The sequence below is a fragment of the Peromyscus californicus genome, unplaced genomic scaffold, assembly GCF_007827085.1.
Source record: "Peromyscus californicus insignis strain IS unplaced genomic scaffold, ASM782708v3 Scaffold_5__1_contigs__length_169319896, whole genome shotgun sequence".
NCBI lineage: Eukaryota > Metazoa > Chordata > Mammalia > Rodentia > Cricetidae > Peromyscus > Peromyscus californicus.
Window position 1 is genome coordinate 98,998,407 of NW_026294573.1, and position 15,215 is coordinate 99,013,621.

The 15,215-nt window shown below is 47.9% G+C and overlaps 1 protein-coding gene across 5 annotated transcripts in view; it reads right to left on the reverse strand.

Moving 5' to 3' along the window:
- The window catches only part of Invs (inversin), a 156,656-nt gene that overhangs the window by 7,881 nt on the left and 133,560 nt on the right, over nt 1-15,215 (reverse strand). For 4 of the 5 annotated variants that reach the window (XM_052714960.1, XM_052714959.1, XM_052714958.1 and 1 more), the window contains 2 exons: nt 11,627-11,901; nt 388-1,084 (listed from right to left, as the gene is read on the reverse strand). In XM_052714960.1, coding sequence (XP_052570920.1) covers nt 388-1,084; nt 11,627-11,901 — 972 coding nt within the window. The remainder of the gene's footprint in view (nt 1-387; nt 1,085-11,626; nt 11,902-15,215) is intronic. The other variant, XM_052714962.1, reaches the window with a different exon arrangement.

The window sequence follows — 15,215 nt, forward strand, 5'->3', positions numbered from 1 at the left end:
GCAGCCTCGGGCAAGGGTTGATAATTCCCACCTTACAAATGGGAAAACTGAGGCTCAGGGGAGGCGCAGTGATTTGCCTCAAGTTAGGTTACTGTCAGAGCTGCAGTGGAAAACTGGGCTGTGTGAGGGCAAGCCAGGGCTTTTTCTTTACTGCCCTGTCCTGGGCACTCGCCTGTACAGAAAAATCTTCCATTTTAAACCACATGAGGTGCCGGGAGGGAGAGGTACTTATTTCATGGGAGGGCTCCATCCAATCGCCTTTATCCTGAAGACAGAACTCACTGATGGTAGAACTGTCCTGAACACAGGACCCACTGGAGCACACAGATAGCACAGGATGTCACAGCAGCAGGCCGCGGGGCAGACGGCAGTCCCTTGCCCTCTTACCTTCGCCAGGCTCGCTGGATGACTGCTGCTGCCTGGTTCTTTCTGCGAAACAGCTCCTTCCTACTTCGCTCCCTCTGGATTATCTGCAGGCGCTGCTCTACAGGAAGAAGGTGGATATTCACACTCTGGCCCGGCGGGGGACCATGAACCCCATCACTCTCTGTAGATGCCCGAGCGTCCTCACACAGCTTCCTGCATCCTGACCTCAACTCTTCTGTGCCGAGTGGCAAATCTGAGGAGACCCCTCCTATAAGCTTGTCCTGGGTCACCTTGTTCCTTGGTGTGCGATGGTGGAGAGGGCTCTGTTCAGTACGGACAACATCCTGCCTGGCGCTGCCAGGCCGGCTGGACCCAGCCGGGGAGCACCTGTCTTGGAGCTGGTGGGCACGCCTTTTCTGGGAAGCAGCACCTCCGGGCCTGAGTGCCCTGTCCTGCCTCCTGCTGGGCTTCCTGGGGCTGTCCTGCTGGGAAGCACTTGCAGGGCTGGAGTCCTCTCCTTTCTCAGCAGGCTGGGCTGACCCAAAGGACAAGGGCTTCCTGGCCCTGCTTGGTCCCGCCTCACACTGGTGCTCGCCATTGGTCTCACCTCTGCACTTGCGCACAGAGGATGCTCCCTGAGGCCTGGAGCCATCACCGCCTTCACAGGATCTGAGGTGCACACAGGCAGAGGGGCCTCTGCAGTGTTCCCTGGGTGTTTCTTGGGTAACGAGGAAAAAGGAGAATAACAATCAGTGTCTAAATAACAATCAGTTTCAGGTGAGGGCACTTCTGTTCATCTGTTTACATGAGAGATGCAGACACTTCCGGTGGCATCACGTAACCATGGCAACGTAACAGTAACACAACAACACAGAACAAAGCTCAACTCTTCTTTCTAGCAATCTGACGGGTTAGGCAGCCAGAAAGCATTCTGTTCTTTCTAGAAATACCCATTAAAATAGCAGGAACATCCTTTTAAAGACCTTCCAAAAAAATAAAGGGACTCTGGATGCTGAATAGAAAAATTTGAAAGGCACTAAGGATGTGAACCGAATCCATCATTGTCCAGCAATGGAGCAGGTAGGGGCGGCCTTATTAGATACTTAGTTGTGCAGAGACAAAGCCTTGCAGGTGGAATATTAACTGGAGTGAAGACCGAGCAAGAGGCCAGGGACCCTGAAGGGCTCCACCTTTGGGAAGCAATCCACATTTAAGTGTGCTCACCATCACCAGGAGATGAAAACCACGTGTCTCAACCTAGACTCTGGATGGTTGGAGTCTCCCTCTCTTGTGAACCTGAAGCCACTTTTGTATCCCATGTGGGTTTGGTGTGGATTCCTTAACCACAGCGTACATTAATATATAAATTGGTCTCAGAATGAGGTATCCCACAATGTCCCACAAAACCATATGCAATATTGCTTTTGTGTGACATGTTCTCAAGTGAGCATAGATAGAAGGGGACTTCTGAAGATGATATCATGTCCAAAATTATAAAACACACAAGGGCAGAGTCTGTCTTCAATAACAAATAATGTACACATGGCAGGATTAGGTCTCCAGAAGTTTAGTAAACACATGAGATTAAACATATGCAGAAAGGTATGTCTGAAAAAAGTGAATGTGCCACATAAAATGAAAAACTTATTTTCAATGAAGCCAACACCAATGTAAACACGAGGAAAGAACTTCCACTTCTGAAGAGGCGGAGTTGACACATGCCTCCACTGAGGACAGTGGAAATGCAGAACAAAAGGATACCATCCATGGGACGTGTTGAGGAGCCAGCAAAGCAGAGAGAGAAAGAAGCAAGACCCAGGAGGCCTGGTGAGCAGACTGATGGGGAAGGCCTTTGGGTTACAGATCCCAAGGTCTGACAGTCAATCTTTCAGCCTAGAACTTGCTAAGAAGTGTTCTCTGGGATTGGGACCCCGAGCAGCCACGTCCACGGCACACGGTGAACTGGCAGTCACGTAACACCTGCCGCATCTCAGCTCTGGGGACGGGGTCACAGGGATCTTCACTTGCTGGCTCTCCCACTGTCAGGCTTTAACATTACCTTAGGCTTCAAGTTACTGCCATAGTTTTTTATATCAGTGTTCAGTTCTCAGCCAGAAATGTACAGGCTCATGAGTTAAGTCAGCAGAGCAATAGCAAGTGAGAAAGAGTATATAAGACTACATATTACAAACATTATCATGTATCACATGTACGAGAATATCTATTGTGGTGGTTTGAATGAGCATAGCTCCCATAGGCTCATATATCTGAACACCTGGTCCCCAGTTTGGGAAAGGTTAGGTGGTGTGGCCTTGTTGGAGAAGGTATGTCCTTGAGGGTGGGCTCTGAGGTTTCCAAAGACCACAGTATTCCCAGTTAGCTCTCTCTCTCTCTCTGCTCTAGCACCATGCCTGCCTGCCTGCCTACCTGCTGCCATGCTCCCCATCGTGGTGGCCATGGACTCGCCCTCTGAAACTGTAAGCTCCAATAAACTCTTTATACACTGCCTTAGTCATGGTGTCTGTTCATAGCAACAGGAAAGTAACTAAGACATATAGTCAGATAAGGTTTCCAGGAACAGGTTTTAAAATCAGTATAATTTAAAAATTATTACTCTTCTTGATAGTGTGTGTGTCCAATGTGTATATGGAAGTCAGAGGACAACTTGCAGGAATCAGTTTTCTCCTTCCACCATGTGGGTTCTGGGGCTTGAACTCAGACTTGACTGCAGTGTTTTAACCCCCGGTCTACCTCACCAGCCATAACTATTCTCAAGTGTAAAAGAATATGCTACTTGTTATGTAAGGTTTTATGTGAGTCTCTCTGTCTCTATCTCTCCCCCCCTCAGTGTGTGTGTGTGTGTGTGTGTGTGTGTGTGTGTGCGTGTGCGTGTGTGTGCATGCATGCATGTCTTGTCTATATTCACTTGTGTAAATAAATACAGAAAATACAAACAGGAGTGAAAGGGCATGCTTTCCCTTGGGGTGGGGCGGGAAAGGGGCAGAAATGGTCCCCAGTGGATGGGTACTGCTGCACATATGTTAGGATTGTGAGAAACACGGGCAACTGGAAGAGCTGGTGGGAATGTGCAGCCACAGCACCCGTTCCTTACTGCTGGAGGATGGAAATGGCATAGCCGCCTGAAAGGCAGTGTGGTAGTTTCTTCTGAAGCCAACATGTGTCTCCCATTGCTGCTCACTAGCTGTCTCAGCTCTGTCCTCTCCGTAGAGCAAGCTCCTTGACGCCTGCCACCACCACGGCCTTCACGGGGCCTGACACACACTCGGGGGAAGAGACACTCCTACTCCATTCTTAGAGGAAGATAAAGTGAATTTGGTATTTACCCAAATAAGATGAACTCTCTCCACCTCCCACAAGCAATTCTACTCTTGAGGTATCCCCTATTCTCCAAGCCGCCGCCACGGCCTTAGTACTGACCCCATCTGGTCTTTCAGATCCACTCTCCATTCAGGCACAGTCATCCTTCTGATGGTTATGACTGCTTCCATTTCCACATTTGAAGTGTGTTGAGTGACAAGCACCATCTACATCTGCACAGTGCTGTGGAATGTCCTTAATCTACACGGGCTATCACATGGATGCTCTTTACTTTCTACAAAAGGCATTATCCTCCCTTGGTATTTTATATTTATTTTTAAATTTATTAATTTGAGACAGGCTGGCCTTGAACTCTTGGTGATCCTTCTCAGCTTATAGGTGCTGGGATTACAGAGGTGAACCATTCCACTCTACTCTACTCCTGTCTTTTGTTAGGACCCTGAGGCTTGGAGAAGTCACTAGCCTCATGCTACACAGCAAGTGAGTGGTGGGGTCTGTCCTGGTGTTTTGAGACGAGCTAGGACTTCTTAGGAGAGGAACCTCAAAAATGCCTTCGTCAGATCGCCTGCAGGCAAGTCTGTAGGGCATTTCTTGATTGGTAATTGATGGAGGAGGGCCCAGCCCACTGGAGGGAGGTGGTTTTGGGTGGTATAAGAAAGCAGGATGACAAGCCATGCAATGGTGGTGCACGCTTTTAATCTCAGCACTCAGGGAGCAGAGACAGGTGGATCTCTGAGTTTGAGGCCATCCTGGTCTACAGTGTGAGATCCAGGACAGCTAGGGCTACACAGAGAAACCCTGTCTCAAAAAAACCAAAAGTGAATGAAAGGAAGGAAGGAAGGAAGGAAGGCAGGCTTTTTTTTTTTTTTTTTTTTTTGGTTTTTCGAGACAGGGTTTCTCTGTGTAGCTTTGCGCCTTTCCTGGATCTCACTCTGTAGACCAGGCTGGCCTCAAACTCACGGAGATCCGCCTGGCTCTGCCTCCCGAATGCTGGGATTAAAGGTGTGCGCCACCACCGCCCGGCTGGAAGGAAGGAAGGAAGCTGTTTGCTTCCATTCCTGCCTCCTAGCTTCTGCCTTGAGTTCCCTCTCACATGTATAGAACTTGACATCCCTCCATGATGAACGGTGTAAGCGGAAACAAACCCTTTCCCCGTGTGTTGCTTCTGGACATGGTGTTTAAGACAGCAAGAGAAACCCCACCAAGACAGAGTTCACATGTAAGCCCAAGGCTATGGAACCCTAGTGCCCGTCCGTACAGCCAGCATGCTCTGCACACATGATAAACCACACAGCAAGAACTGACTGAGAATGAAAGAAATCACTTGCTAAGACATGTTGGGGGTCACCCTTCTTTGAAAGACTCCGGTTTCTGGTCCTTTTTGTTTTGGTTTCTAACAGAGTTATTTTTAATTACTTGTATGTGGGGAAGGTGAGGGTGGGGAAGTGGTGCAGTGCGCATGTGTGCAGGTGCCCAAGGAGGCTAGAAAAAGGGTCAGGTCCCCCAGAGGTGTGAGCCTCCCTCCACAATGTGGGTGCTGGGAACCTGAATTCTGCTCCTTTGCAAGGGCCTTTGAGTACTATGCAGCCATGTCTCTAGTGCTGGTGGCTTTCTGAGGAGGCTGTGCTGGGTACTCTGCAAAGGTACTTAAGTTCTTCCATTCCCCAAGTCTGGAGGCTGGGCAGGGGAAGAGGAGGCAATCCGTACTTCTACCTGAGGAGGCTCTTGCTGAATGCTCCCATCTCAAGGTGTGTGCTGCCTACTCCCTGATCAGATGAGTAGACCCAGCTCTTCTCAAATGGCCAAACACAATGTGAGCTGTAGTGTCCTGTCCAGTGATGCCAGCTTCCTCAGAACCCCAGCAAAATAGTATCTACTTTGCCCACTTGTATGGTGGCCTCTTGGGCAGGTGAATGGGTCAAAGTTGTAACATGGGAGCTCCACTTCCTTCCAGTACAATCAGCCTCATTAGCCTCCGGTCCTTCAGCACTGGGAGGAGACAACATCAGAGGCTGGCTTTTTGAGAGCCTGTTTGCATATCGGAATGTAGTTCTTCACAAAAGCTCTATAGTAGGGGCCTCACTTCCTATTTTCTTTTCTTTCTTTCGGGGTGGGGGGTTTGAGACTGTTTCTCTGTGTAGCTTTGCGCCTTTCCTGGAACTCGCTTTGGAGACCAGGCTCACTTCCTATTTTCAAATGAACAAGAATTCCCTTATCTCAGAGTTGTTCCAGAACAGCAACTTTTAGACTTGTTGACAATGGCCTATACCAAGAAGTAACTGTGGCCCAATGTACATCCTCATGCACACATATTCATGTGTGTGCACAGACATAAGTAAAGCGTGGCATTTTATAACAGGCAGTGTTCTTTTTAGGTACATTTTTATTTGTGTGTGTGTGTGTGTGTGTGTGTGTGTGTGTGTGTGTGTGTGTGTGTGTGTGAGAGAGAGAGAGAGAGAGAGAGAGAGAGAGAGAGAGAGAGAGAGAGAGAGAGAATATATGTAGCAGTGTATGTGAAGGTGCGGAGGTCAGATGATAACTTGCAGGAGTAGAGTCTCTCCTGCTTACTCTGTGGCTCCCAAGGACGAACTCAGATTGCTCAGGTTGTCAGGCTTGGTGGCAAGCACCCTGACCTCTGAGCCATTAAAGTTGAGGCCACCTCCTACTCAAGCTTCCTGAGTGCCAAGATAACAGGTTTATGCCTCTGTGCCCGGCCTATGTGCACTGTTTTATACACACATACATACATGCTTTTCTATTACAGGCTATTCTAACAGAAGGAATACATTTCAATAGCAAATACTATAATCTGGTCCAAACCAGTAAACTCATTTCATGAGCCATGCAAGGCTTAAAAATGACAGCACTGTGTCACCTGGAGAAGACAACTAGTGGCAGTGTGATTAAAGGACAAAAGAAATGCTTATCAGAAATGGAAAAAGGACAAGTGTCTGAGGTCTGACGCCGTCTATCATAATTCTGCCCAGTCCACAGCAGACCTGGCTGGCTTGGCAGTACCATTATGCTGGAGTGCATTAGCATAAGCCGACATGCACCGCCCTGCCCTGTGACGTTACACAGTCTGCAGAGCACCACATCAGCAGAACGGCACTGTCCACCTGAGGTTCCAGGGGGCGGTGTCACTCAGCAGAGCTCACACTCCTGGAGGAAAGAGCACGGTGATGTGGTCCTCAGCCTTGGTTAATTCAGCACCGCTGGGACACAGTGTGGGCTGCAAAGCTTGTCTGCTAAACGAATGCATGCACGACTCGGTGAACTGAGCAGAGCAGCTCATCTTTGCCGCAGAAATGGGTTTCTGTTACAGCATGCACCCAGGAAAGACTTTCTGACTTAGGACTGACCAGTAGTTTTACTTCTGGATCTCCAGCCCCAGCTAGTTCTCCCCAACTACATATTCCAGTATTCTGCAGTGTCAGTCACCTGGTGAGGTGCTGGGAACACAAAGTACTAGACCCATTTCCCGTTATGAGAGAATGTGCTGGGTGCGGGTGCCAACCCTGCCCCCTGCCCCCACACACTCTGTACTGACATGCACAAGCCTGTGCGATGTGACTGTGGAGTCACATCTCTACTTTATCTCAGGTAAAACAATGTACAAGGTGGGTCAAATGTATAGGACCAGAAGGACAGGCAGGGAGATTAAGGCCAGATGTGACTAACATGGCAATGAATTTATGGGGATGTGAATTGTTACAGCAATGGAAAACACAGATAAACATTTCTCCTCAGAGGACGTGAACTCTCACTCCCTTGAATACTGATTGGCTCAAGACCAGAGTGTGGCAGAAGGGCTGGGAAAGTTCTGGAGTGTACACCTTCAGGCCTGGCAACTTCTGCCTTCTCTGTGAGCACTAGTGAAGACGGTGGAGCACACTTGGGAACGCCAGGCCTGAGAGAAGAGATCTGAGGCCCCTGGGCCAGCAGCAGCACTAGACATGCTAAGGAGGCCAACCCAACTCGAGCAGACACATGAGTGAGCTCAGCTGACCCAGTCAGGGACTGCCCAGTCAACCCATAGCACTTTCAGAAATAGTGAATTGCTCTTTCAAGCCACCTGGTTTTGGGGTAGTCTTTTATGCCACAAATAATAACCAACACAGAAATGGAACCCTCAGGAAGAGAGGTGCTGCCCTAACAGGGGCCCCTGACCATGACTTGGGACTAGCTGAGCAGAAACTGTGGGGCAGTGAAGAGATGGTGGCGAAGCTGGAAGAGCAGAGATGGATTGCTGTTGCAGTCTGGAGAAAAGCGAGCCTCGTTAGTCAGGGCAGAATAACTGGGAACATGGTCCCTGCGGTGATGTGGAGCTAGGACAGACACTACCAAGTGAATTAGGAGGGACTGCTCAGATGGATTCCTGATGGAACGAAGACATAGTGACTACGTTTAGAGCTGCAGGTGATGAGGTGTGGGGAGACTGGAATATAAAGAATGAACTGCAAGCAGAATTTAGAGCAAAAAGTAAAGATCTCAGGATGTGCTGGGTCAGAAAATAAAACCTCAACATTTTATTCTTTCCAGACACCTGGAGTCCCAGAGAGGGAGATGGTCTCGGGATAAAGATTAAGGCTTAATCTTAATCTTTAAGCTTTATAAAGATTAAGATTAAGTATGACTGCACTGCACTGCCCTTTATTGGGATCTCAAAAAACATTTAAAAGGGAACATTTGAGATTTCTAAGACTCTTAAAGAGCATCTTCTCAGAATTATGAGACGCCCAGTGAGCCTGTTTGGGAACTAATTACAGATATGGTTTTTGGAACATGAAATGGACTTTTCATAGAGTGACTTTCTGAGATATTCACATCATTGAGGTCACCATGAGCTTGAAATGGGAAGACAGTTTAAAAATAAAAGAGGTCCTGGGGCTCAGGTTTTCTATAGGCAGGAAGCAGGCTGGGAAAGCCACTCTACTCAGACTTGGAGCATTTCTTAGGAAAAGGAAGGACTTGTCAAGAGCAAGAAAGAGCCAAGGAAACAATGGCCCAGGGAGCTGCTGAGGAGGCAGGAGGTAGTCTTCATCAAGCCTCTTCGGAGCAAGGGCCCTGGTGATATGTGAGCAGCCGGCTCTCTGAGGTGTTATAGACTGTGGCTGGATGTGCCTCCTACTCTGCCTGAACAAGACCATCAGCCATGGCTATTCTGTTCTCACACCACTGCTGTGATTCAGGCATGCGGGAACACGGACAATACATCTTTATTGGTGGGTTGATGTTTGAGTTGGAAGAGTAGTCCCACTCTGGGAACCTTCAACACATCTGGACTTCAAGCCTGATGTGATTGTTGGGATAAAATTTGGGGTCTGAGATAGGAGTAAGACTACTTCTCAGAAGCATGTGAAAAAGCTGTGCCCCAAATAGAGAAGTGACAGACTACTCAACAGTTCCTCTCATCCCATCGTTTAGTCTGGGGTGGTCTCCTAACTCTCACTGATCAACAGAGCATGGTATGTGCATTCTCCAGCCTGTTTCTAAAGAGGTCTTGTGGTTTCTGCCTTGGTGTCCTAGGAACACTGTGCAGGGTGTCAGTCCAGCTTGCCAGAGGATGGAAGGACAAGTGACAGCAGCACTGCTGCCAGACATGGGAGGCAGTCTGTCTGAGACGATGCAGTTCAAGCTGCTCTCCCTCTGAGGGATGCCACAAGGACAAGGAACTGGGAAACCACAGAATCCTGGGAAATGATGAGTCGGTGTTCTGAGCCACTTAGTTTTAGTGTGGTGTGTCACATAGCAGTAGATGACAACAGCAATCCTCTATTTACAGATCTTGCAGTCTGGTAGGAAAAGTAGACAACAATGCCAGGAATAACAGTGAAGCTGATCTGTTGAACAGGGGAGGCTAGGAGACAGATGGGAGCACAGGACACAGAAGGATGGCCTTGTTTAGAGAGGTGACATGGTTGTACCAGAGGAGGAGCACTCTTCATTCATACAGAAACAGAGAAAATGTCACCTGACAAGGCCCTAAGAAAGAACTCCAAGAATTTAACACGGCCGCCACATCATGGGCACCTGATTAGTGCCACCTGAAGGAATCAGTGAACGAATAAACCACCACCCTGTGCTGGAGGTTTTCAGTGCTCATACACTGACACTGAATGGAACCCCAGAAATGTTTAGGCATTTATGTATGGTTAGATTAGTAGTTTGGCTTAATACTAACACTAGTTACTAAAGACTTGTGGGTCATGGGCTAGAATAAATCCTATAGAACGTTTTATTTCTACCCATAACTCCCATTTTATAGCTAAGGAAATTAAGGTCCAGAGAGACAGGCTGGGTTGCCCAAATCCTAAGTGATAGTGAGATCTCAGAGAACTTTCCATAATAATTTATACTAAGATTTTTGCTTTTTGAAAAACCATATCAGCATTATCCTGTACATTTGGGGAGGCTCTCACTACCCTCTAATTTAGAAGAGCAGTTCGAAGGGCTTCAACTGCTTTGGGCAAACACTGTGGTCCACGATGAATACCTACTTTCCTTTTGAGAGCCTGGAACTGTGTACACACTAAGCAGGGTACCTCTGTGTAAGATCATGGAGTCCTGGGCTCAAGGGAGTTTCTTCTGGAAGACCATAGGTTGTGAAACTGGTCATTACAATTTACTGCTGAAGTAACTCTCTCTCTCTCTCTCTCTCTCTCTCTCTCTCTCTCTCTCTCTCTCTCTCTCTCTCTCTGTGTGTGTGTGTGTGTGTGTGTGTGTGTGTGTGTGTGTGTGTGTGTGTGTGTAACTTTCCCAGAAGGGAATTTTTGGAACTGTGCAGTGCATCTGGTTTCCTCTGGGCTTTAGCATAGAGAAATTTTCCTTTGCAATTTTGCTGAGGGTATTGTAACAGTATAGCACAGCTCTAAGTACAACTCCACTCCTGAATCTTGTGTATTTCTCCAGCAACTGACCACACCAGAGTCTTGGGGACTCTTGACACCAGATGAACTATATACAAATAGAAACCCGCAGCAAGCTATCAAGCTTTTGAAAACTAAGAGGAATGGCATGCTACCCAGGAATGTTCCTGGGGAAGACCAATGTGTACGACAATGGCTTTCTCATCTCAAACCAAGGAGTCCAGAAGGAAGTGACGTCATATGATGAAAAGAACTGCCAAGCATGGAGTCTAGATCAGGTTCCCTGGGAATGTGATAACATCAAACTCAAAATGGGAAAATGCCAAGACAATGTTGCTGGTAGACCTTAAAGACTGGCTAAAGAAAGCTCTTCAACCAAAAAGAAAAGGATGGGAGTAGGAATCTTAGAGCACCAGGAAGAAGGAACAGCAATAGAGGACAGGAATATGTGTATCTAAATCAGCCCTTCTTCATGAGCTTATGAATTATATTTGACGACTGAAATGAAAAAGATAACTGACCTTCACCAATGATATTTACTCAAATACTTATTTTTAAAATTATATATATATATATATGTGGGGGGGGAGGGGCGGGATTATGTAAATGTGAGTGCAAGTGCCCATGGAGTACAGAAGACAGAATCAGATCTTAAGGAGTTGGAGTTACAGGTGATTCTAAGCAACCTGATGTGGGTAGCCCCAGTGTGATTTTTAAAAGTGGCACAGCCTCCTAAGTGAAAGAGTACTTTCAATGTTTCACACAGTGGTAACATGTTGATGTTAGCACACTGAAGCAAGTTACATATGTAATACCCAGAGCCATAGTACGAAAAACCAGACAAAAGAAATACACTCAAAAGCACTTCAAGTCAGTTAAGATAGAATCCAAAAAGTGTTCTAGTAAACTACAGCAAGGCAAGAAAAGAGCCAGAAGCCTGAGAACCAGAGAAACAAACGACACAGACCACACTGTGGCAGGCCTCAGCTCTGCCGCACTGCCGGGCAAAGCCTGATCCATGGTTGGCATTAGATAGCACAGGCCACACTTACCATTTGGCTTCCTGGAGGCTGTTCCCTGAAGGTCTGAGGAAGAATCCTTGTGGGAAGCTCTGCCTGGACATGGGCCTGGAGACCTTCTGCTGTGCTCCAGGTCGGGGCCCTGGACTGTGTGGTCAGCAGGTGGCGGTTTGCTAGGGGCTGCACCCTGTCTGCTGGGCTCGTTCTGGGGGCTGGGTGGACAGGGGAGAACGAGGGGTCTGGGATCTGTGCTCAGCAATCCTTTCTGCTGTTCAGCTTCCTTCCTCTTGTTTTCCTCCTCCCGTTTTCTAGAAACAAAGCCAAAGTAGAAGAAAAAGTCAAAGGGGCCTCACCTGCTTGAGAGGCCTCAAGATGGACGGCAATGTTGAGAAGGATGGATATGGAAATGCACACTTTCTAGGGCGGGCTTCTCTCTAAGTATACTAGCAACCACCTCCTTGTACCAGGCCGTATGGAATTGTGGGAGCCCGTTCTCGGGTTCCTCGTGGCTTTACCCAGCAGGTCCGCATAGAGGATGATTAGGACCACGGGCCTGAGTGCAGGTGTCTGAGATGGTCTGCACTTGGCTGTGCTGGGGGAGGAGGTCTTTTGCTCCACCCCTTGACGTCTCTATAAAAACCCTGGGGCAGAGACAGTCAGGGCCCGTTGGAATAGGTTTCAGGCCCTCTCGAGGCTATCCTTTATTTTCTATCTGTTTATCTCCACAAGAGTCTCCGAAATAAATCATTCTATCTAATATTTCCTGCTGCTCGCACTCAAGAAAACTCTGGGGAACTGTGGGGGTGGTGGGTAAACGCCCCACATGGAATGTAGCCTAAAGCCATCACAGATCAGTCTGCATTGCTTAGGCATACACAGTCTAACCAGGTACTGGAGTGTAATTTAGTGATCTTGCTGGAGCTTGTACAGTGGCTTCTTGGATTAAGTAGAGATGTTTGGTTTCTTAAAAGAAAGAAATGACTGCCCAAACAATAAAACCTCGTTTATCACCTGGGAGCCCCTCTTATTGTCATGGAGATCCACGGAGAGCCAACCCAGACAGCCTCACCTGTGTGTTTATGGAAAGGGCCACTACCACTCCCTGAAAGTCACTCTGTTCACCTGTGTTACAGGGCGAGCCAGGCTCCCTCTCTCGGCCTAGTCATTTAGCAGAACTCACCCAGATGTTCCCACCTTCTGAGATGTAACCCGTGTCTCAACACTGGGTAGCCCCCTCAATCACCTTGAGTGGCATTTACTAGCATCTATGTGGATCCCAGCCCTCGATCAGGACAGCTGTCCAGCTAGTCTACAGCAGCACATTCATGCATCAGCAGTTGGCGGAAGTGTGACCACCACACCCTCCCCACCAGGAAGGATGGGGACCACCGAAACCATGGGCCCAAACCTTTCTTCCCCTAAGTTGCTTCTGTTAGTCATTTTGGTCAGCACAGAAGTAACTAATACACAGTCCAGTGCTTCCATCTAACAAAGGGGGAAACTAAGGCATAGAATGTATTCCAACGTGTAGCCACTGGGCTGCACCCCAGGACAGCTATGAATATGATCAAACACACTTGTGTATGACAATGTCATGTCACAATCTCAAAAGGTTAGGGGCTGGTGAGATGGCTCAGTGGGTAGAGGCGCTTGCTATGCAAGTGTGATCACCTGAGTTCAATCCCAGGAACCCACATGATGGCAGAAGAAGACTGACTCCACAAAGCCATCCGCTGACCTCCACACATGCACCAAGGTGTGTGCCTCTATACACACATACCGCGTACACGTACGAGATGGGGGAAAGGCAAACGAGGCTGTCTATGAGGAGTCCTCAGAACCACTGAAGGGGAGTTACTGAATGTGTATCACATTCTTACCGTATGCCACACAGTGTAAGGCACTGGAGATAGGAAGACAACACACAATCCCTGCTCTTAAGGAGCTGGAGTGAGGGACCGAGATCCACATCCTCCCGCAGACCAGAGGGAGGCCTGGTTGGGATGAGTGCTGCGCCTGAGGTGCCTACCCAGAGATATGGGGGATGCAGGAGGCCGACGCTAATTAGACAGAGGCAGGAAAAGACTCTTAGGAAGAATGTCAAAACCAGAGAGGAGTGAAGGGAGAGGTTATTCCAGGCCAGGGAAGAGCAAGAGCAAAGACTTCCAGCCCCCGCTCTCCCCAGTCTTTGCCTTAGAAGACATCTCGGAGGCCATCTTGCCGTGATTTTAAATTTCCCTTCTCCAGTACCTTGAGAGCTGACAACTGAGCTCCCGCTGGGGTGTTCCAGTGAGAGGAGCTGATTACAGCACCAGACAGAGGTCTGGCTGTAACCTTTCCCGTTGCTGTTGCTTAGTATCTGGGGCCTGTCAGATTCTATCCCTTCACTGTCTCTGAATAACAGGTGGAGTAATATTTGGTCTTTAACGTCCTCTCCAGGGAATAAGAAAATGTTGTGTGTCTGGGACCTTTGCCTTATAGAATGTTAGGGCTGAAAGGACTTTGGATATTCAGTCTAGTTTTAAAAAAATCTTTTGTGACTCACCAGCCACTTTGACAATGAGAGTAAAAAAAAATCTGTAGCTCTTCTTTCTCAAAAATGGATATATACTCTTGGCCTATGAAATGTTGTGTGTGGGGCTGGAGAGATGGCTCAGTGGTTAAGAGCACTGCTGCTCTTCCAGAGGACCTGGGTTCAATTCCCAGCACCCATAAGGCAGCTCATAACTGTCTGTAACTCCTGTTGGAGGGGATCTGATGCCCTCATATAGACACACATGAAGGCAAAACACCAACGTACAAAAAATAAAAAGAAATGCTGTATATGGTCTTAGGACATTCCTAGAACCTTGCAGCCCACCTGATTAAGGAAACTTCTTGTCATTTACTGATGGGAAATTGAGGCTCTGAGGAATTGGGTTGCATGAAGGAGACCACAGAAGCAACTCCTCATGGATTAGATGACTTTGTGAGCAAAGAGTGAGACACAACCCAGCCCTGAAGAGAGACTGATGAACTGGGGATGTTCAGGGGAGCAGGCTGCAACAAGAGCTAGTGTAAAAACCAAAGGATGTCCGTGGTGGGAATGGGAGTGTCATGAGCTCCTCAGAGTTTGTGAGAAAACATTTAGACTTTTCCCTTTGGCTTTGAGGGGTAGCTGCAAGGAAAAAACAAACCTCTGGGGGCTCGAGAGATGGGTCAACAGTTAAAAGCATGCTATACTCCTGCAGAGGACCTGAGTTTGGTTCCCAGCACCCGATCAGGCAGCTCACAACTGCCTGTAACTCTAAACCTAGGGGGATCCTATGCCTCTCTGGTCTCGGTGGGCACTTGTACTCACATGCACACATTCAGACACAGGCACACACGAATATATATAACTTAACAAAAAAGAAATGAAGTGTCAGACACAAACCTCACTGGTGAAATGTGCTGTCTCGGGAGAGACAAAATTCCCTATCATTTGATTTTTTTTAGGAGATACAGAACTCCTTGTAGAAAGGACTTTAGCATCCCAAGGACCTGCTTGGGTGGCCAGACTGAACTTACTTGTGTAACTTTACAAGGCTATCTCAATTTTTCACTAGCCAGAAGGAAGCCCAGGTCTTTCATTGGCGTCAGG